At 37.6% G+C, this 21,111-nt stretch overlaps 4 protein-coding genes across 4 annotated transcripts; 2 read left to right on the plus strand and 2 right to left on the minus strand.

The window, feature by feature from the left end:
• Positions 1 to 237: 237 nt before the first annotated feature.
• LOC140773223 (uncharacterized) lies at positions 238 to 9,447 on the plus strand. Its single transcript, XM_073115697.1, has 11 exons — positions 238 to 947; positions 1,968 to 2,232; positions 4,278 to 4,440; positions 4,539 to 5,331; positions 5,463 to 5,886; positions 5,996 to 6,177; positions 6,775 to 6,934; positions 7,044 to 7,274; positions 7,367 to 7,717; positions 7,896 to 7,997; positions 8,883 to 9,447. Exons 1-11 carry the CDS (start codon positions 454 to 456, stop codon positions 9,114 to 9,116), a joined length of 3,399 nt encoding a protein of 1,132 aa, XP_072971798.1. The 5' UTR covers positions 238 to 453; the 3' UTR covers positions 9,117 to 9,447.
• Positions 9,448 to 10,208: 761 nt separating this feature from the next.
• On the plus strand, positions 10,209 to 13,948 carry LOC140774843 (ATP sulfurylase 1, chloroplastic-like). The gene is made up of 5 exons (XM_073117989.1): positions 10,209 to 10,810; positions 12,079 to 12,484; positions 12,936 to 13,196; positions 13,337 to 13,423; positions 13,526 to 13,948. Exons 1-5 carry the CDS (start codon positions 10,218 to 10,220, stop codon positions 13,661 to 13,663), a joined length of 1,485 nt encoding a protein of 494 aa, XP_072974090.1. The 5' UTR covers positions 10,209 to 10,217; the 3' UTR covers positions 13,664 to 13,948.
• An 868-nt stretch (positions 13,949 to 14,816) lies between these two features.
• LOC140773224 (calmodulin-1-like) lies at positions 14,817 to 16,492 on the minus strand. The gene is made up of 4 exons (XM_073115698.1): positions 16,295 to 16,492; positions 15,427 to 15,584; positions 15,226 to 15,306; positions 14,817 to 15,121 (listed from the first exon to the last, which is right to left on the minus strand). The coding sequence occupies exons 1-4, from the start codon at positions 16,365 to 16,367 to the stop codon at positions 14,987 to 14,989; spliced, it is 447 nt and encodes a 148-aa protein (XP_072971799.1). The 5' UTR covers positions 16,368 to 16,492; the 3' UTR covers positions 14,817 to 14,986.
• A 1,958-nt stretch (positions 16,493 to 18,450) lies between these two features.
• LOC140773853 (uncharacterized) lies at positions 18,451 to 20,953 on the minus strand. The gene is made up of 3 exons (XM_073116623.1): positions 20,816 to 20,953; positions 20,496 to 20,714; positions 18,451 to 19,031 (listed from the first exon to the last, which is right to left on the minus strand). The coding sequence occupies exons 2-3, from the start codon at positions 20,685 to 20,687 to the stop codon at positions 18,669 to 18,671; spliced, it is 555 nt and encodes a 184-aa protein (XP_072972724.1). The 5' UTR covers positions 20,688 to 20,714; positions 20,816 to 20,953; the 3' UTR covers positions 18,451 to 18,668.
• Positions 20,954 to 21,111: the final 158 nt, after the last annotated feature.

The raw sequence follows: 21,111 nt of genomic DNA on the forward strand, positions 1-21,111 counted from the left end.
CATCTGAATAACGGCTTAAAAATCAGAAAATGTCTTGCATTTACTAGCTCTTTCACTCTAGTCATCTATAAATAGAATGAAATTTTATCAAAAGAAAACGGAATTAGTTGACTAATGTTAGACCGGTACGAATGCTAGTAATATGCGGCCTGCCTAATGTTGGGTTTCCGCTTCCCACTTTTCTCTCTCCCTCTCTCTCTCTTTTCCTTTGTCTACCTTCTTTATTCTTTTGGATGATGCGGGCGGGGCCCTCACCGCGTCTCCTTCATTTAATAGTGTTTCTTTCTACCCATTAACCCCGTTCTCGCTCCTTCGAAACCCTAACCCTAAGGCCCAAAACCCTCAAATCTCGACCAGCGCCGGATTGATTCCTGCTCCAAGGAAAGGACTCTGGCGATGCTCCAGCCCTCGAATCCTCCCAACTTTTCATGACTTTAAAGCTGCGGCAGTTTCATGAAGGCATCCCCGTCGCCGGAGATCGCGGACGTCATGGCAGGTGAGGAGTCTTCTGCAGCCGAGGAGGATAACCCCAGATCGGACTGCCGGGATGAGGCTGTGGCCGACGTCTCCGGTAACACGTGGGAGGTGGCGCTCTTCGAGAGGTCTCCTTCGGAGAAAGGCGTGCACGAGGGCTTGTATGTGTACCACAACACCTTCCATTTGTTCCCGAGGGCGATCGGTGGATTGGGGACGCTCAAGACACTCAAATTCTTTGCCAACGAGATCGAGGTGCTTCCTCCCGAGGCCGGCAATTTGGTCGAACTCGAAAGGTTGCAGGTGAAGGTCTCGTCGCCGCGGATTTCGGGTATACCGTTCCAAAAGCTCAAGTCTTTGAAAGAGCTCGAGCTCTGTAAGGTGCCGCCTAGGCCGTCGGCCTTCTCGATACTGTCAGAGATCTCAGGGCTTAAGTGCCTCACGAAGCTCGTTATCTGCCATTTCTCTATCAGGTGGACTGTTTTGATCAAGAATGTGATGGTGATTCTTTTCTGGGTGTTTTTAATGGGTTTGGATAATTCTGACCTGATAACTCGGTGACCATTTCAGATTATTGAAGTAAACTAGGTAGTTAATTGAGTAAAGTGATTCACTTTAATTGTTGATGGTTGTCTTGTTGGTTGATTCCATTAGCTATATATCGTTGTTTTGTTTTACTGTTAGGGGAATTATATTTTAAATTTATTTCGCCCTCTTTAGTTTCAATGTATCACTTACTGGAGCTGTTATTTTTTTCCATGATATTCGACCAATTTACAAGTAGAAATTGAAGATACTTATTAGATACAAAGTTGCAGAGATTGAAATAACTTTTTAATATATCTAAAATAATACTAGTCGGATTTTAAATGACAAAGATATGTCAAAAATATATATATTCTCAATAATTTATCATATCTTTCTTATTTGAAATTCAATCAATATTATTTTAGATATATTAAAAAGTTTATCTAATTCTTTGCAACTTTGTCTCTATTTAAGTATTTTTAAATTCAATTTGTAAATTAATATAAACTATTGGGGGGTGAAGTAAATTTAGGCCAGTCATATGAGGGTAAAATATAATTTCCTCTTATTGTTATGTCTCAGCTCTAGGCAAAAATTTTCAAGTCTTATCTTGATTTCTTTGGTTTCTTACTAATATGCATCTTAATTTAGATGTGAGTTAATCATCCTGAAGTACCTGCTTGCTGCTTATAAATCCCCTAGAAAGATATTGGTATTGTATTGAATATTTAGGCATTGTATGTGTTTTTTTTTTCTGATTTTTTTTACTTAATCTTAACATTGTAGTGGGTATCAACTTTACTTCTAGCTCATTTTTGCCTAAAACATTCAATATGTAAGGCAACCTGCTGGAATACTTGCTATAAATATTTTTGATCTTTGTGCTTGTAAAACATGTTGCTGAGTTAGATAATGATTTGTTTCTTGTGAAGGATGTCTAATTTGATGTTTTCCTTAATCTGCAGATACCTCCCCCCTGAAGTTGGTTCCCTTAAGAAACTTCAGGAGCTTGATCTTTCTTTCAATAAGTTGAAGAACTTGCCCAACAGTATAGCGGAGTTAAGTGCTCTCAAGTTACTGAAAGTTGCTAATAATAAGCTGGTAGATATACCCTCAGGAATCTCATCTTTGAGATGTCTAGAAAGGCTGGACTTGTCAAATAACAGGCTGACTTCATTGTCATCGCTTAAACTTTCTTCTATGCTTACCCTCCAGTATTTAAATCTCCAGGTAACATACACTACAATTTCATGATTTATCATTGTACTTATTTTCAATACTTTGAATTTTTTGTAAGTTTGCTATAAGTGTTCTGGTGAGCTTATCTACATTCAGCAGAGTGTTGACTTTGTTATATTGTTGATGCATTTTCTTGTAATGCAATCCACACTTCATGTTGATGCTTTGACTTATTAATGCATGCACTTTTGCTGCAAACTTCTGTTGCTGTTTCCAAAATAAAAAAATGGTCATAATACATATCCACCATAAGTATATAATATGTGCATGCATACATAGATGTACTCTAAGGTTGTTCACATAAATGTAAGTAAAGTTTACACTAGTAAATTTACATAGATATCACTTATGCATACTTTCATCTCCACACATTCTAGGTGTACTTTTGTATGTGAACTCCCAAACAAAAAGAGAAAACCGGCTCTAGATTGCTTTCTATATGAACTAGTTGTTCCATACCTTCACTTTGTCTCGTTTGTCAAATATTGTCTTTTTTTGTTCCTAATTTGACCTGAGGCAGTAAGTTGCCAAAAAAAGGCTTTTGTCTTGCTTTTTTGTAAGTGGCCTTGAGTTTCTGCACCTTTCAGTCTCGACAGAGGGAGAGCTACCTACTAAAGAAGAATACTTCTATTATAGATAAAGGTAATACTAGGTGCTTTTTGGGAGTAAAGTTACTAGTCATTCTTGTGGTAACCTTATTTTATTATTAAACTATTGTTGTGCTAAAAGCCAAATGGGTGAGGAAAGCGGAAGCAAAACCTTCATTCCCTAATTTAACCAATAGAATAGTAATAGCAAAACCAACCAATTTAGGGAAAACTCTAATATAGTGCTAATATTAATAGAATAGCAATAAACAACTTCTAATCACGTATTAGACACCCTATGCAAGTAATCTTAAGAATAGAAGTAATAGAGACAATAGAAAGAGAGAGACAAAATTTACATAGTTCAGCGATGTTCCTACATCTACAGTAGAGCAATCTTCTTCATTATGCAAATCTCCCAATTACAAAAAGTTTCTCAACTTTAATCTCTCTTAATACAATGGTAGCTAGTTCTCTCTTGATTTTTCCCAAAGCATAAAAGCCCTAAAATCCCATTTCAGAATTTATAGGGTTGACTTAAGATGGGAAAATCCTACGGGGCATTCGAATGCCTATAGGCCCGTTTGAACGCCCCCAGAATTCAAATTCAGAACGCAAAATGGCGTTCGAACGCCTGCAGAATCCGAATGCTCTCGAAACTTTGCGTTCAAACGTCTGCAGATACAATTACTCTTGGGTTATTGTGTTTGAATGCCTCAAGGGCCCGTTCGAACGCCCCGATACCGCAGGTCTGGAAAATGCTGAAAATTGAATTTGAGCCAACTCTTAAACAACTATATTGTCATAGATGAATAGCCGCTTATTTTCAGCAGTTAGTGAATTTCGAAAGATGATCTGGAACTGACCTATGCATAATTGTATGACTCTAGTACTCTGTTACGAACAGTTATGAAAGTAGTGAACAAGAAATTGAAAAAAATATGGCAATACACTATGAAGTACTGTTATGTTACATGCTCTCCTTTACTTCGGAAAAACTTATTTCTTAACTTTGTTGTCTACTTGATTTATCATATAATTTGCATGGCTTTTTGGTGGGTTATCTTATATGTGCCTTTTGTGCTTTGGAATGAGAATCTTTCTGTTATTTATTTATTTAAAAAATTGTGACAGAACTTTTCTTTCATTTACTGAATCGGGTTAGAATGGAATTATGGAACCCTAGTAGTTCCTTTATTTCATATACTATTCACTAAGTCTATTCATTTTTCACATATCCTTTCTAATAGTAAAAAAGATCTTCAGAAAATATTATGTCATGTCTGTATTTTGCAACCCATCTCTTGAGGATAAAAATTCTGTCATTGTCTTTACAATTGCTCACTTATGGGGAAGCAAAAACTTTAACTATTAAATTTTCCACTTGTTTTATTGATGTATTGTGACTTGTGGACCTGATTCTTATTGTCTTTTTAAAATTTTCTGTAGTTTAACAGGATTCCCTCTTCTTGTCAATTACCTTCATGGATACGTTGTGATTTCGAAGGAAATGGAAAAGATGTTCAAATGGGTGAGAAATTCCGATCTTTCGTTGAGGTGTGTGCTGATGATGCTGCAGCGTGTAGGAACCGTGTCAATCACTCACGTAATGGTATTGATCATTGTCTTATTTTTTATTTCATCATCTTCAGTAAGTAGGATATTTGTCTATGTTGCTGGATTTGATCTCTCCTTTTATTCTGAAGCCAGATTCTCATGGAACTTGTTCATGTATATATTCTGAAGCTTCATCAAGTTTAAGAATTCATGCAACACAAAGAACAAGGAAGGGCTGGAAGCGCCGAAATTACCTTCAACAAAGAGCTCGTCAAGAATTTTTTAACGGTAGCAGGAACTGGAAAAGTGAGGATGACAATGATGATATGACAGTGAAGATGGTTGAAGAAAATAATTCTTGTAAATTGCTTGATATGAGAAGCAAACACTCTGAGTTACAGGTGTCTGTTGCCGAAGAAATCGAGTTTTCTTCAAAATCAAGTTTTGTTTCAGAAGTTATGTCAAGCACCGTCAGTAATGATGTATGTAGCCTTGTCAAAGATGGTGATTTGACAGTACATGGTTGTGCTGAAGAAGAGGAAATTTGCCTGAATAAGAGAGGTTATGAAGATGATTTCTCATGCATTACTACTGAGTCTACCTGCTTGAACAAGGATTATGATTTTGGAAACGAATTAGAGGACAGTGGTTCCTCAGTCTATGCTCTTAACGAAGTTGAGGTGGTAGATGATGAGGCATCTAAATTCACTCTAAATTCGAAAAGGCATCCTGATAGGGACAGTAATCCTAAACCAAGCAAATTCCGTAAACCTTTTGGTGGGTGCTCAAATCTATCTTACAAGTATAATACAGAATCATTTTGCAGCTCGGATGACCATCTACCAGATGGGTTCTATGATGCTGGACGTGATCGACCCTTCATGTCGATACAAGAATATGAGCAGAGCCTCTGCTTAGAGTCACGTGAGGTTATTCTTTTAGACAGGTTAGCGTATATGTTCTTTTTGTAATTTCTGTTGTAAAATTTTAGGACTTCAAGACTATTTGCAGAATATTGATTTTGATTTATGTCTACTTGCATGTAGTCACAAAAACACATTTTCTTTGTTCATTTAGGAAAGAGGATGCAGAGTTGGATGCAATTGCTTTTTCAGCACAACTATTGTTGTCCAATTTCAGAAGGCCAAGTATATCTGAATCAGAGGACTATTCAGCTGACGACTTACTAAGGGCCTCAATTCTTGCTCTCTTTGTGTCCGATTGCTTTGGGGGTAGTGACCGAAGTGCTTCTCTTATGAGGACCCGAAGAGCTGTTGTCAGTTTGAACAAGCAGCAGCCTTTCATATGTACTTGTTCTGTCGGTAGCTTTTACAACAACAGTGAATCCTCTAAACAGATGCTTGGCCTTGTGGGAAACCTTAGTTTCACTGATCTGTGTGACAAGTCTTTACAAATTATCAAGGAAAGGCGCAATTCAAATGTTGTGCCATTGGGAGCAGTACAACTTGGTGTCTGTAGACACAGAGCAGTGTTAATGAAGGTTACTTCTCAATTTCATTGCTTCTTTCTATGGACATACGAGCTCATTATCCATATATATGTGTGTGTGTGTGGATGTGCTGATATTACTATAATTAATTTTGTTGCAGTATCTTTGTGATCGGGCAGATCCTCCAATACCATGCGAGCTTGTAAGGGGCTATCTAGATTTTATGCCCCATGCTTGGAACACTGTTCTTGTCAGAAGAAGTAATACCTGGACACGGATGATTGTTGATCCATGCTATCCAACTAACATACGAGAAGAAACGGATCCAGAGTACTTTTGCAGGTGAGCTATTGGTGTTCTCATGGTGAAATCTTTCTCATAAGTGGAAAATTCTTCCATAAACCGCAGAGTAATGTGTATCTTTCCTTATTTCATATGTTCCGCCATATCTATGGTAGACTTCATAAATGTCTGCCAAGAAGGGTAGTTTGTCGGTATTCTATTTTATGACAGAACTCAGTGGATCATCTTCTCCTTGATAATATGAAACGAAAAGGAAACACTTTGAACTCTTTTTGTTTATTGGTGTATTTTTTTTCATTTTGTTTGATCTTTTAGTGCAAAATTTCTATCTGTGTTTTTTTACTTTTAGTTTTTTTTTCTTTTTTATTGGAGATACTGTTGGCATCTTAATAAATGAAAAGCATAATACATGTTTGCCATCTATTTTCCTTTCCTATCATGGAAAGGGAGAAGTGGCACACGATAATCTTGGTGAGGTTTCAGAATGGTACATTGCAGCAGGTGCAGTGGTACACTGTGTTGTTGAGGGAAAAAGAGGGATGTGAGAAAACATTAATTTTAAGGAAACAATTAAATGCTGTATTTTATGTCTCTGAATCTAATCTAATAATTGTTGATTGCTGCCTTCTCTTTCAGGTATATTCCACTCAGTCGAGTTAATGTTCCTTTTGAAAGCAAGAATTCCTCCATACCTGCGTGCTCTTTTCCTTCTCCTTCAACATGCCAAGAGATCAAGAGTACATCTGCCTGTTCTGTCATCTATTGCAAAATTGGAAATTCTGATGCCTTTGTAAAGGTTAGTATAATATTTTGAAACTTCCACTTTGCATTCTTATCAATCGTAACTTGTCTACACTTATAGAGTTTGTATGGTAATCATAATATTGACTGACTCTTCTATGCAGATGCGGAACCTAGATTCACGTGTGGCATCCAATGAGGAAATTAGAGACTTCGAGTACAAATTTTTAGGGGAAGTAAGATTGCTAGGTGCTTTGAGGAAACACAGATGTATAGTAGATATTTATGGCCATCAACTTTCTTCTAAATGGGTTCTTCCAGCAGATGGCAGCAAAGAGTATAGGTTGTTTCAGTCTTTAATTGTAATGGAGTATGTAAAAGGGGGTTCCCTAAAGGTAAGTTGGTTAGTGACATGCTTGTCAATTTTCATTCTTAGTTGGCTCTTAATTACTTGAATTCTGAGTTTATCTTGCTTCATGCTTCACAGAGTTATTTGGAGAAACTATTTAAAGAGGGCGAGAAACATGTCCCAGTTGAGTTGGCTCTTTATATTGCTAGAGATGTTGCCTGTGCATTGGTTGAACTTCACTCTAAGCTCATTATTCACCGCGATTTAAAAAGTGAAAACATTGTGATAGATCTGGATTGCAAGGGAAGTGATGGTGCACCTATAGTCAAACTTTGTGATTTTGATACATCAGTCCCTTTGCTGTCTTCCGAACACACATGCTGTATTGCTCACCTTGGCATACATCCACCCGATGTCTGTATTGGGACTCCTCGTTGGATGGCACCAGAAGTCGTGCAGGCTATGCATCAGAAAAATCAATATGGACTGGTAAGTCCTGCTTATTATGGGAAATATTGATTAAGTCAATTGAAAATAAAGGAATGGACAGCTACCAAACTTGATATTAAGTATTTGAGGCCTCGTTGTTACCTGTTTTTAAACAAAGTACTTTGAAATTCGAGTGATAGTACTTATTCATGACTTTGGCAATCTTTCTTGTCTGCAGGAGGTGGATATATGGTCGTATGGGTGTTTTCTGTTGGAGTTGCTAACCCTTCAGATCCCTTATCAAGGATTGTCTGAATCAGAAATATATGATCTCTTACAGGTGAATTATTTAATTGGAATAATTTGTATAGTTTCTTCTCTCCTATATTGTTACTTAATTGGCATAGCATGTTTATGTTAGTCATATCCAGCACATGACTAAATTGAATCTGTATGTGTTTTATCTTTCTCTCCTTTTTGTACTTTTCTGCTATTATCTCACTGTGCACTCTAAAATTGTGTGACCTAACATGAATTGGTGTTTTCTCACTGAGAAGGGAAATTTAGGTGATTTCATATCTCTCTCGATTGACTGTGCTTTCTTAAGGCTGTAAGCAGTCCACTTTGTATGTCTTTTCTCATTTGTTTGCTGGTTGAGCTGACAGAAATAAATAAAGAAGCTCTAAAGATAAGTTGGTAACAGTTTGAGCCAACGAAGTTTGTGATGTTATCCATTCAGTAACTGAAGTATGCAGTACACAAATAGAGATTGCATACATAAGGACCTCCAGTAAAGTTTTTAGATAGACCTGTTCACAAAACCAATTACTTAAGTGGTAAATATCTTGGTCCAGGTTGGTTTCTGCACTAAAAATAGTTATGATTAGTTACTAGCTTTTTAGTTGAACTTGCTTATCCGTGTACTAGAGCTCAACAAGCTCAATAAAGAAAAGTCCCTACTGTCAGCTCCTTTAATATTGCCAAGTACTAAAATTAGCTGAGACCTTGCATTCATTTGGGAGTGCAAGCTTGAGATTGCCGGTATCACCACCCCATGTTTTGGTGCTGACACTTCATGATTGCAGGCAAAAAATGATTAACCATTAGAAGTTTATTCTCTGCTTGATTTTGTACTGAGAAATGGGTTACTCGCCTCTATTTAATATTTTTCCATTCATGATTTTGTGGTTCCTTTGTGCTCAAGGTTTTTATCTATAATCAATAGGTGAAACAAAGTCCAAGTCTCACGCAAGAACTGGAATTACTATCATCGTTTGATGAACCAGTTACACGGCTGAAATTGGGGATCTCTTCTGATACTGATGCTGATATACTAAAGTTACTGATAGACCTTTTCCACCAGTGTACTAGAGGAAATCCAGCTGACCGTCCTACTGCGAAGCACATATACGACTCACTTCGTTCTGTTTCCCGGCATCCAGATACTACTTCGACTTGATATTTCAGAATTAGCTCTAATCATGTGCAGCTCCAGGAAGTTTTGTAGTTTCGAATTCTCTCAATTTATTTATTGTTCCCCTTGTGCCAGATGAAGTGTTGTATTAGCAACAGTGTCTACATGATTATCTTGTTTTATCCTCTCTCTCTCTCTGTGGTTTGTTAACCCCAACCCCCCTCCTGATTCCCTCCAATAGCTATTGCTTATGCAAGTACCTCATTGTCACAGGAGTGATGATCTAAGCGGTGATGTAATCTCTCGAGTCTTTGTAATGAATAATTGTGCTTCCAGCCAGAGCAACAGTAAGAAGGACAATTTACTTATCCAAATGTGCAGCTTTTCGTGAGTTTTTATTTTTGACGAGGCCAGACCTCCTCTAGAACGAGAAGAAAAGAAAAGAAAAAAAAAAAAAAAAAAAAAAATATATATATATATATATATATATATATATATAATTTTATGCTTGATTATTTACTTTAATTAAAAGAATTTTACGTAGTTGTAAATATTAAAAAAAAATTATTTGTTAGAATAACTTAGTCATTCTTTGCAGAAAAAAGAAAAAGAAATTGTAGCTCTTCTAAACTTTAAATGATTAACTCTTAAATATTTTTATAATGTAAGATGTTAATATAATTAATATTTTATTTGTGTATTTTATATAAGATTATAGTGACAGCAAACCTATTTTAGTATTAAATTAAGGTATAATTCATTTGCAGAAATAAGTTATAAAAGATGAGCTAGTTTGGTCAAAAGTCGGTATTCGTTGCTAATGACACTAGTAGAGAACACCTGACATGCTTAAAAAGAATAGCCTGCCTCAAGATAATTCCCAAATAAGTATATTTGGTAGACGGATCAAACGTAACGAAGTTGATTCTGAATTCTTCTGAGCCGCCTCTTGAATTTGAGAGAAAGGAGGTATTAAAATAAAATAAACCTCACCCAAAAGTAACAAATGTGTAACACCAAAATCCACAATCCACGGGTCCAAGATCTGTCTTGTCTTTTGTCACTTTCCCATGCATGAACATACCTCTCTTTCTGTACCACATTCGTTCCCATCCCTCTTATTAGTAGAATATATCATAAATTTGAATGAACGAAACAGCAGTCTATCAATTTGTCACCCAACGAAACGGAGAAAGCTCCTTCCTTTTCGCATTTTCAATGGTTTCCATGTCCACCTTCTTCGCTAAATCCGCGACACCCACCCAACCATTCCCCACTTCCTCTAAAACCCACCTCCAATCTCGCCCTCGGATCCCTTTCCCCCGCCTCTCCGCCCCAATCCGGAACCCTCGGATCCATCTCAGCCCCAGGATCTCGTGCAGCCTAATCGAGCCGGACGGTGGAAGTCTGGTGGATTTAGTGGTACCAAATGGCCTCGCGAGAGATGCAAAGAGACGAGAGGCGGAGGAGATGCCTCGGATCAAGCTCTCGAGGATCGATTTGGAGTGGGTCCATGTGCTCAGTGAAGGGTGGGCCAGCCCGCTTCGAGGGTTCATGAGGGAAGAGGAGTTCCTCCAAACGCTTCATTTCAACTCGCTTCGGCTCGAGGATGGGTCGATCGTCAACATGTCGGTGCCCATCGTGCTCGCGATCGATGACGCTCAGAAGCGGGCGATCGGGAATCGGAGCAGGGTTGCGCTCGTCGATTCGAAGAATAAGCTCGTTGCCATCTTAAGCAAGTGAGTGCACTTTGTCTTGATCTGTTCTTATATAGACGTTGTTTAAATTCCTCTTTTCTCTTGTAGTGGGATTCATTGTTTATTGTAAAGTTGGTTTCTTTGTTCATGGGAAGTTGAATTAAATTGATGGGCTTTGCTTGGATAGAAATTTTCGGACTAGTGGGGATTAGAGTAATGTAAGGTAATTGATTTTGGAGAGTGTTTTTGTCATGTCTAATATTTATGCCATTGAATGCTTTTGTCTGAGTATTAAATCTTCACATCGGGAAGATAACAAAAGGTGAAAAAGGGTTTATATACTCTTTCGCCATAGCTTAGGCCTCTTTTACTTTAAGGGAAATATCAATTCTAGAATATGTATTTCTTTTTGGTTATTCTAGGTTTATATTATATAAATAACTAATTTTATGTTCACCTTATTCTGGAATATAGAGTTGTATTCCATAATTTTTTAAAAAAAATTCCTAAAGTGAACAGGGACTTACGTTTTTGGATTGAGATGGGTCTTAAAATTTCTGTCTTCCCAACAATTGATATCAAAAGTGATTGGTTTGACAATTATGGGCTACTCATAAGTAGGTGGGACCAATTTGGTGGGGTCCAACTAATAGATCTAAACCCTGCGATTGGGCTCAAACATACGAGATTGGTATGCCAGCTCGATTAACTCGGGGGTAAGAATCCTAGATTTAGGACACTGTGACTCATAAAGAGTATGGAAGCCAGAATGATAATCGGAAGAGAAATTGACCTCAAGATTTAGTTGAAAGTAATAGATTCTCAAGAGTGAACTGTTGATGTTGGACAAAAATGTGAAGGGAAAGATCATCATATATGAGAGTTTAATCTCATGTCGATGAAGGAGCAAAAAGTAGAAAAAAATTATATAGGCTCTTGGGCCTTCATAATTTATATAATAGCTTAAGATTTAAAATTCTATGTCTTTGACAACCGTTTTCAATGATCTTTTTTTTTCTTGTTGTTTGACTGGTTATTTATTTCAGAGTTGCTTTCCTCTTGAGGCTCTAATTCTTCCTATTAAAAATAAGGAATTTTTTTATTTCCACCTTTTCCTATTTGACTATTTCTGATTATAACCCAACATTTTCCCAAATCCACCTCTACAAGCCCCCTCTTCTTCAACTACAGAGTGTTTGTAATCTCCAAAATTATCTTGTGATATCATGGTTCTTGATTTAGGGTGCATCTTTATCTTGTCATGTCATATAATTTTGAGTATGATGTTTTCTATTACTTTTTGGTTTCAGCATTGAGATCTATAAGAACAATAAAGAAGAACGAATTGCAAGAACATGGGGAACAACTGCCCCAGGCCTACCATATGTTGAGCAAGCTATAACTAATGCTGGTGACTGGTTGATTGGTGGAGACTTGGAGGTTATAGAGCCAATCAAGTATAATGACGGCCTCGATCAATATCGTCTTTCGCCAGCTGAGTTACGTGAGGAATTTGCTGCACGTAATGCTGATGCAGTATTCGCTTTCCAGCTTCGGAATCCTGTACATAATGGGCATGCTTTGCTCATGACTGATACACGTCGACGTCTTCTAGAAATGGGGTATAAAAACCCTATCCTATTGCTTCATCCCTTGGGAGGCTACACAAAAGCAGATGATGTGCCTCTTAGTTGGAGAATGAAGCAACATGAGAAGGTACTATGGATGAACTTCTACTCATTTTTTTCTATAGTAATATCATGCATTTCTCTTTCTGCCACTGCAAGAAGACTAGACTATCTGGTCCAATAATTAAACCCCATGAAAAGAGATGATGGTCTTCTATTAATGGAGTAGCCAAGATAGAGCCAAACAAGGCAAAAGGATTCATAAGGCAAAACCAAGTTACTGGGAGAATCAGAATTCCTTAATGCTCGGAAAGAAATTCACATATTCTGTCACATTAACTAATTTTCCTCCAATATATGAGTACTTTTGTGCACCTTTTTGTTTTCTTCATAAATGAGAGGGAGCATTCTGACGCTTGTTTCATCCATCAATATTAGATCTATTGTACTATGTCGTTCAGTAGCGCCAAGGCAGCATAGATGCATAAAGATTATCATAAAGGTACTAACAGGAATTTCGTTTTTCTCATATATTATAGGTTCTCGAGGAAGGCGTTCTTAATCCTGAAACAACAGTTGTTGCAATCTTCCCCTCCCCAATGCATTATGCGGGCCCAACTGAGGTACAATGGCATGCAAAATCTCGCATTAATGCTGGTGCAAACTTCTACATTGTGGGCAGAGATCCAGCAGGTATGAGTCACCCGACTGAGAAAAGAGATCTCTTTGATGCTGATCATGGGAAGAAGGTGCTTAGTATGGCTCCTGGACTTGAAAAGCTCAACATCCTACCCTTCAAGGTAACTCAAATCTTCGAAGTAGTACTGCTAATTATGTCTTACTATTGGCAATATTTTTACAAAATGAATAAGGATAATCTTCCAGGCAGACATTATTATCTTGTCTATATCTAATCTTATTTCTCTGACTTCGGATCTAGGTGGCTGCCTATGATACAAAGCAGAAGAAAATGGATTTCTTCAATCCTTCAAGAAAAGATGATTTTCTCTTCATCTCTGGTACAAAGGTAGTTGTCTATACTGATGAATACTAGTATCAGGCAATGAAAGATAGTATTTTGAAATAGTTCCTTTTCTGATTGTTTTTAAAATGACCTGATTATACGCAGATGAGAACTCTAGCAAAAAATCGGCAAAATCCACCCGATGGTTTTATGTGCCCTGGTGGTTGGAAAGTACTTGTTGAATACTATGATAGTTTGGTTCCATCAGAAGGCAGCAAACCCCGGGAAGCAATTCCAGCTTGACCTGCAAACTATTTTGGATTCCTATATGCGTCCCATGGAGAGAGATATAATGGTTCCTAGGTGGATGAAGAACCAATGAAAACTACAAACTTTATACTTGGTTTATTTACTTGTGGCAAAAGAAACTTAAAGAACGTGTTGAAGAGCAAGTAATGCCATTAGCTTTTCGGAAAAGTTAGTGGTGTTGTACAAAATAAACTTTTCTTGTAACATTACAATGTTGTTGCCAGCTTTCATTAGTGTATAGAATCGAAGTTATCCAGTGAGCCATGAAGAATATTTGCATCTTAGTGTCTTATTGGATGTATACCTCTCAAAAGCTCTATACCCTCTAAATTAATAACTCTCCTGCTTGGTCGACGATGTAATCTATGGCTTGTTTTATAAAAAGGTATCTGTGCCTCTTGGGCAACTTTGCATGAAAAAGACTGCAGTTCTAATTGTTTTAAATAGCAAAGTTTGGCTCTTTTATTTATTTAGTATTTATTAAAAGCGTACGCATCTGAACTTTGACAAAATAAAATTATATATATTATATTCTAGGTTGATGTGATGAAGGGGAAGGACCCCACAACATTGAAAGGAGAAGAGGGAGAACAATCTAAATATAATCTCTCTATATATGTATAATTTACATAAGTAATAAGTGTCTTTTCTTTTGGTGATAAAATTAAAATCGTATTTTTTTGGGTACAGTTTTAGAACAGACAGTATGTTATTATATTGTTTGGGCTAAAGGGATAAAAGAGGTTAAAATTCCATCGTGGCTTGCTTGTTTTCTTGTACTTTAATACTATATCTCTTAGATTGACGCTGTAATCTACGGTGTGGAAGTTAATAAATTGGTCTAACTTTCACTAGAAAGAGAAAAGAAAAAATATATATCAATAATTGTGATTGGGATCTTCAATATATCATCTGGGCCCAAGTCGAATTTGGAAAGCCCACTTGATTGAGGCCTAAAATATGCTTTGTGGGTTGGGCTGGGCTGGGATGGGATGGCCCAAATAGCTGGATCACCTATTACTGGATGTCGCCGGTGTCGACTGGTGATAGCCGGTGTCGACTGGTGATAGCCGGTGTGGACTCCCCAGCTCTGCCTCCGTGCTCGGCTACTTTAGGAACGGCATAAACATTAGACACCACTTGGAAGTGAGGAAGTAGACTAACTCCATTAATTTGGTATTAATTATCTTGTTTATCTTTTAGCATCACAAAATGACGGATGACTACATATTTTACAGACGTACTACTCCAGTTCATTAATTGACAGAGATTAACTAGAATCAAACTTATAGATGTAGTGATCTTCATGAATCAAGTTTAAACACCCTTCATCATATGCACAAACTCCTCATAATTCACTTGCCCGTCGCCATCCATGTCAACCTCCATGATCATCTCTTCAACCTCTTCATCAGTCATTATCTCCCCAAGATTGATCAGGACACTCCTCAGCTGTATAAATGAATTATAAATACATGAGTTGGACAATTGCAGATACTAGAAATAAGTTGTCTCCTTAGTCCTTACAAATGGTCTATATGCATGCAATATTATACCTCACTGGGTGAGATAAATCCATTTTTGTCCTTGTCAAAGACATCGAAAGCTTCTTTAAGTTCCTCGTCAGCATCAGTCTCCTGCAAATTCCAAAGAAATCTAGTCGATGATTTTAAAATCATTGCAGGTGAGCTATAACTTTCTGGACTTCATGATATATATATATATAATGTCAGTGATGTATAGAATATTAATCTTACCTTCATTTTCTTAGCCATTAGGTTCAAGAACTCTTCAAAGTCGATGGTTCCATTACCATCCACATCAACTTCCTTTATCATATCATGCAGCTCTTCATTTGTGGGATTCTGCCCCAGAGATTGAAGCACAGTGTTCAATTCTTCCAAGGAGATGTAGCCTATCAAATAAAATGTATTAGATACAAAACCAATACTAATTTATTTATTTTTCATGCATGATACCAACTATTACACTAGGATTTCCATACGAACCTCCTCAAAAGTACAAGCTACGAAAAACTCTATAAAGAGTAAAACTATGATTAATCACCACCAAGTAGCAGCTCACTATTCTTAAAGCCAATTCATAAAGAATAGATAAATTGAAGATTGTAGTTGGAATAATAGGTTTAGCATAACCACATGGAATTGATATAGCCATCAAAAGAATAAGTGAACCTCACTACTTCAGATTTGAGGCAATTAATTACACGAAGACTTCATCAATCATGAGTCTCCCGTCAAACAAACAAAATATATAGAAATTAAACGTTAGAAAACAAGAAGAAGAAGAAAACACCAAAAGAACTACCATTCTCCAATCAATACCAAACTTTGGACCTACAAGCCGCAGACTTCTTCTGAGTTCTGACAAAAAGGGGGGAGAGAGAGAGATAGAGAGAGAGATCATTGGCCAATGAGTAATTGAAAAGACCTAGATGAACATAATAGAACAGGAACTATTCAAACTTATCTAAAACAGTAGGACACCACCAAGAAAATTAAGGACAGCATATACAAACAATAACAAACGACATATCTGTGAACATAACAGGAAATATTGGAGAAAGAAGAAAAAAAATTTGTATAAAGGAGAAGAAGAGCAAACCATCTCCATTCCTGTCAAAGAGCAAGAAGGCCTCTTGGAACTCACAGATCTGCTCCTGTGTCAGGTTCTCCATGCAAGTGCAAGAGAATTATGGTTGGAGAATATAACTATATATATATATATATACACACACACGCACGCACACACAGAGAGAGAGAGAGAGAGAGAGAGAGAGAGAGAGAGAGAGAGAGAGAGAGAGAGAGAGAGGAGGGAAGGTTGGAAGAAATATACTTATGGTGGAAAATGATGATCACGCACCGAAAGCCACCTCTTTTTGTAGGCTTTAGTACGTGCGTATGTGTGCGTGCGAGAAGTTGGTACTATTGACTTTCTGAAACGAAATTATTTCCCAAATCTTCTTTTTTTTTGAGTAATATGTAGTTAATTAAAACGGTTAATACCGTCTAATAACTAATATATAGCACCACTCACTTGTGTTATGTATATAAGTCGTCATTAATAAGTAGATTGACTTACTCTTTTCTTTTTCTTTTTTTCTTTTTCTTGGTCGGTTCATGGTCTATTCCATATAGTAGAAGGTATCATTTTTTTTTCAGCCTGTGGGATGGAAAGTTCCTAATTAATTCAGGGTATGATGGAGATGCTTATCTGGTATGTCGCATATCGCTAGTATTCAAGTTATGATAATAGCATATATGTGGAGCTCTTAATGAACAAGTCATAAAATGCCGTCAATATATATATATTTTGGTCCTTTTCACTACATACATAAATTTCCTACGGGCTTTCCCCTATAATATTTTTTTTTTAAAAAATTAAAAAACAAAGAACAAGAAGAAGGATATTTGAAAGTAAAACGACAGCTAAAAGGACAGTATATCTTGAAATCGGATCTTTGATCTTGCTTATAGATAAGAACCGTCATAAATTTTGGATTTGGTGTAGCTTGATGTAATCCTTTTAATTAACGTGTTACAATCTTTGGATGGATTTGATTTTATGATATGATATTCCAATTTGGTTGCTTGTGGCTAAGATTGCACAAGCGTGTGGGTCCCCGCCCAATCCAACGCCGGAGTGCTCCTCTCGTGGGTCCCACACATGTGGATACGACGCTCTCCCGTCAAAAGGAGCGAGCGAGCACGTGCTGGGGGGTGCATGTGGGGCCCCTTCGACGGAAACTTGTCCACGTCACCACCGGTAGTGTTGGCTTTCACGAAACTGTACGTGTCAGCGTATCTTCCCGGAGGAAAACGTAGGTTTCTCCGTTCCCACCCTCCTCTCCTTCGCGCGGGAACTCTTAATGTTTTAAATTCTCCCTGGAGGCTGGTGCAGGGTGAATGGAATGATGGATGCCTCACAAGATACTACTGGATTTAATTAAGTACGAGGTGCTAAACGAAAAATACTTCACTTTTAGTTTTAAGGGAGAATCTTTTCTTCTTTTTTTTCACTCTCACGCGTTTTCATATTTTGCCGCACGCGTTGTTAACCATCTCGTCATCTCGTGCGTATGGGTGGGATGCATGCATGCATGCCCATCCCAGACTCTTGCATATGCTCATACATCGGTGGCATAGAACTCTATTGGCTTTAATTAAGATACTGTTCCTACTCAAATGATATATTATTCATTGAGCATGTAATAGAACAGCCATCCTCATTTAATTGCGTTGTGAAAAAAAAAAAAAAAAAATACCCACTTTCTCTGAATCTTCTCAAACATTAATTAACTTGTCTTGTGGTCTTAAGCTCTTAAGCCTGATTACTTATTGTCAAACATCAGGGATGCGTAATCTTTCAACACTTTGTTTAATGTACCTCCGGAAATGGAAGGCGACGGGCAATTACTTCTAGCTTAGATTTGCAGCACCCAATTAAGGAAATCAACGTTGGCTAGTGGAAGTACGGTCGATGATTCTAGGTTAATTAATGTGTCGCATATATAAGTAGGGGCCTACATGTGTAGGTCAAAGACAAGAAGACAAATAGTAAATGTGGAGAGAAAAAAAAAGGCCAGATATGTCGATTCATGTATGTACTTTTGTTAGTTAAGTTGCACTTGTTCCTGGCTTTCTGGGAAAGTTCTTGTCAGATGAAAGAAGCATTGCTTTCAAACTACTCTGCATAGGTTCAGAGTTTGTCTTATTTCCTCTACTGAACGACAAGCTAAGGAAAAAAGAAAAAAGAATATCTGGAGCCAATCAAACTTATACTCCCTCATGTATGATGACCGGAAGAAACGTACAATTTGTTTATTTTTCAAACAGATTGGAATATAAACATTGTGTGATATATCAGTTTGCAACATAAACACATTGATTGTGTGGAGTACAGGGAAAAGAATCATTCCTCTGGTGACCTTCAGCAAAGTCCTGCTGAAGAAAGAAGATTTGTACCAGCTAATTTTAAATCAGGCTGTCGTTGGCTTTCCAGCAACTCGCTGCGCTATCCATCCAAGGCCATCGTACAACCCATCGCCTGTAAGGGCACAGCAAGCCTGGATATGCCAATCGTGGTTCTTGATACTGTGAAGGGAAAGAGCGTCTGTGATCTCAGCTGGGGACATGGCATCCTTGAGGTCCTGCTTGTTGGCAAATACGAGTACCACAGTATGCTCAAGGTCATCATGCTGCAATAACCGGAAGAGTTCATCTTTCATAATGGAGATCCGAGCCCGGTCAGTGCTGTCTATCACAGCGATGACAGCATGAGTTCCACGATAATATGTTGCCCATGACGTTCTAAGCCTATCTTGTCCTCCCAAATCCCAGACCTGGTTTATTAAGAGAGCACAAGATGAATATTTACAGATCAAGAGCTAGGAGTGAGCAGAACAGAGTTAGAATCATTAAGAAATAAAATAAAAATAATATTTCTCTTTAGATATCACTATCAGAAATACTTGCACCAAAACAATCTCCTAATCTGTTTCCAAGGGATTCTAACTACACAATATGGGGATAGACAATGATGCATCTGATGTAGTGGATGGCGGCATTCGATAGATATAATTTTCCGACAAATTAACATAACATAATAGTGAATGTGTCTATTAACTCTACATAATGTGAGATGTTCTTTTTAGCAACATCTAGATACTCCGATCACCAGCTTCAGACAGCATGTATTGCTCACATAAAAGCCTTCCGACCCCATTGTCGAGAGGCCAAACTTAATCATCCGATTCAGCAACCTTATTGGTCTGGCCAAGAAGTATCATCTATGCCTCAACTACCTCATCTAATAATCACCACTGATTCCCAACAAAATCATCATCAATATCTAACAGCAGATGAGGGTAAATATACCAATCAGAGACCTAAGGTAATAACACAACCAATCACCATTGTCCTCAAACTCTTAATGAAGATCCAATGACAGTATGCAATCCAGATTTGTACTATCTGCTAGATAATTCGTAAAATTGTGGTGGCATTCAGTCAAACTACAATGTCCACCTTCATGACAAATATACAAATTTGATGATCTCCTAATTTCCATCCAGCACAAACACAACAGAAGTACCTTTCAGTACTAAAGCAAGCAAGAAAATAAGAAGAATGTGGCCACTGATCCTTGGAGCCTTCAATTTTGTCCCTTACAAAAGCAAAATAAGACGACCTCTTAACTCAAAGTGACAATGCTTTGTTTTTCTTCTTCTGTGGAATCAAATTATTTACGAAATCCCTAGGCAACTACTCTCCAGCAAGAATGCAATTCAAGTTTGTACCTCAGGTTCGAATCCTTACATTTCACCTTATGGCTTCATTTAACTGACACTTGTATTCTAGCTGATATTGTCATCAGCTCGAGGTCCTTCAGTAAACGCCAATAAATACCTCAACAGACCACATCCATCACATCCAAAGACAACTATTTCATAGCTTTATATACTATTTATTTATTATTTGTTATAAATTCAAACGAATGATAGATAGTATTGGGGCTAATATGAGAGGAAGAGAAATCGAGTATAATGTTTGATTCAAAGTAGTGTGGTGGATCCAGCTCACATGCGAAGCGAAGGACTGGTGAGTTTAAGACTTTAACGTGCCCACCCAACTTGGCTTCGATCAATGAAGCAAAAAAGGATTGATATACACTATTAGGCCCAAAATCTAGTAGATCTAATTGATTGTAATTATCATCGACGTACAAAAAGTCCCAAATTTGCAACCTTCCAATAAAAATACTAATAAAAAAGGGTAGATGAATACGAGAAGCAAGAATTACTGACCTCGAAGCGTATATTCTTATAAACCACCTCCTCCACATTGCTCCCAATGGTAGGATTCGTGTTCACGACCTCTCCAAGATGTAATTTATAGAGCGTCGTTGTCTTCCCGGCATTATCCAATCCAACAACAACAATCTTGTACTCCTTAGCAGGGAACAACATGAACCAAAACCTCGATACAAAAGCTCCCATCTCGATCCAATAGCGCAACACTCAAATCTAACAGAAAAAGGAAAACATAAATAAACCAGATTTAACAGACCGGCCTTTTCAAATTCTAATTCCCACGGCGAACTAGGCTTAAGGATTGGAGATCTTACCTTGAAGACAGCGGTTCTCTCTAGCCCTTTCCTTTAGAGAAAGTTGAAAGCAGCGAAAGAAGACCAGAGAAACCCTAACCTTTTGGATGAAGGGGAGGAAGGAACTCGTTCGGGGAGAAGGATAGAATCGAATCTTTCTCTTAAATGCTGTCGGAAGTGGAGTTACTACGTGGAATTTTATTTTCACGGTTTTGCTTCAAAATGAGGCCTACTTTTGGGCTTCTTTTGGGCTTTTTCGTTGGGCTGCTCTGTTCGAAAAGAAAGAGTACTTTTTCGTAAAGTTCCGAGTCGCATAT

This window comes from Typha angustifolia, chromosome 13 (assembly GCF_048772165.1).
Source record: "Typha angustifolia cultivar Huaian chromosome 13, ASM4877216v1, whole genome shotgun sequence".
NCBI lineage: Eukaryota > Viridiplantae > Streptophyta > Magnoliopsida > Poales > Typhaceae > Typha > Typha angustifolia.

Excerpts from the sequence above, each read along its gene's own strand:
- LOC140773223 (XM_073115697.1), top strand. The coding sequence starts at position 454 with ATGAAGGCATCCCCGTCGCCGGAGATCGCGGACGTCATGGCAGGTGAG. Across the intron at positions 2,233-4,277 it reads TCCAGTATTTAAATCTCCAG|TTTAACAGGATTCCCTCTTC; the intron begins GTAACATACACT and ends AATTTTCTGTAG. Across the intron at positions 7,718-7,895 it reads AGAAAAATCAATATGGACTG|GAGGTGGATATATGGTCGTA; the intron begins GTAAGTCCTGCT and ends TCTTGTCTGCAG.
- LOC140774843 (XM_073117989.1), top strand. The coding sequence starts at position 10,218 with ATGAACGAAACAGCAGTCTATCAATTTGTCACCCAACGAAACGGAGAA. Across the intron at positions 10,811-12,078 it reads CTCGTTGCCATCTTAAGCAA|CATTGAGATCTATAAGAACA; the intron begins GTGAGTGCACTT and ends TTTTGGTTTCAG. Across the intron at positions 12,485-12,935 it reads GAATGAAGCAACATGAGAAG|GTTCTCGAGGAAGGCGTTCT; the intron begins GTACTATGGATG and ends CATATATTATAG.
- LOC140773224 (XM_073115698.1), bottom strand. The coding sequence starts at position 16,367 with ATGGAGAACCTGACACAGGAGCAGATCTGTGAGTTCCAAGAGGCCTTC. Across the intron at positions 15,585-16,294 it reads CTTTGACAGGAATGGAGATG|GCTACATCTCCTTGGAAGAA; the intron begins GTTTGCTCTTCT and ends TTTATTTGATAG. Across the intron at positions 15,307-15,426 it reads TAATGGCTAAGAAAATGAAG|GAGACTGATGCTGACGAGGA; the intron begins GTAAGATTAATA and ends TGGAATTTGCAG.
- LOC140773853 (XM_073116623.1), bottom strand. The coding sequence starts at position 20,687 with ATGGGAGCTTTTGTATCGAGGTTTTGGTTCATGTTGTTCCCTGCTAAG. Across the intron at positions 19,032-20,495 it reads ATAAGAATATACGCTTCGAG|GTCTGGGATTTGGGAGGACA; the intron begins GTCAGTAATTCT and ends TTAATAAACCAG.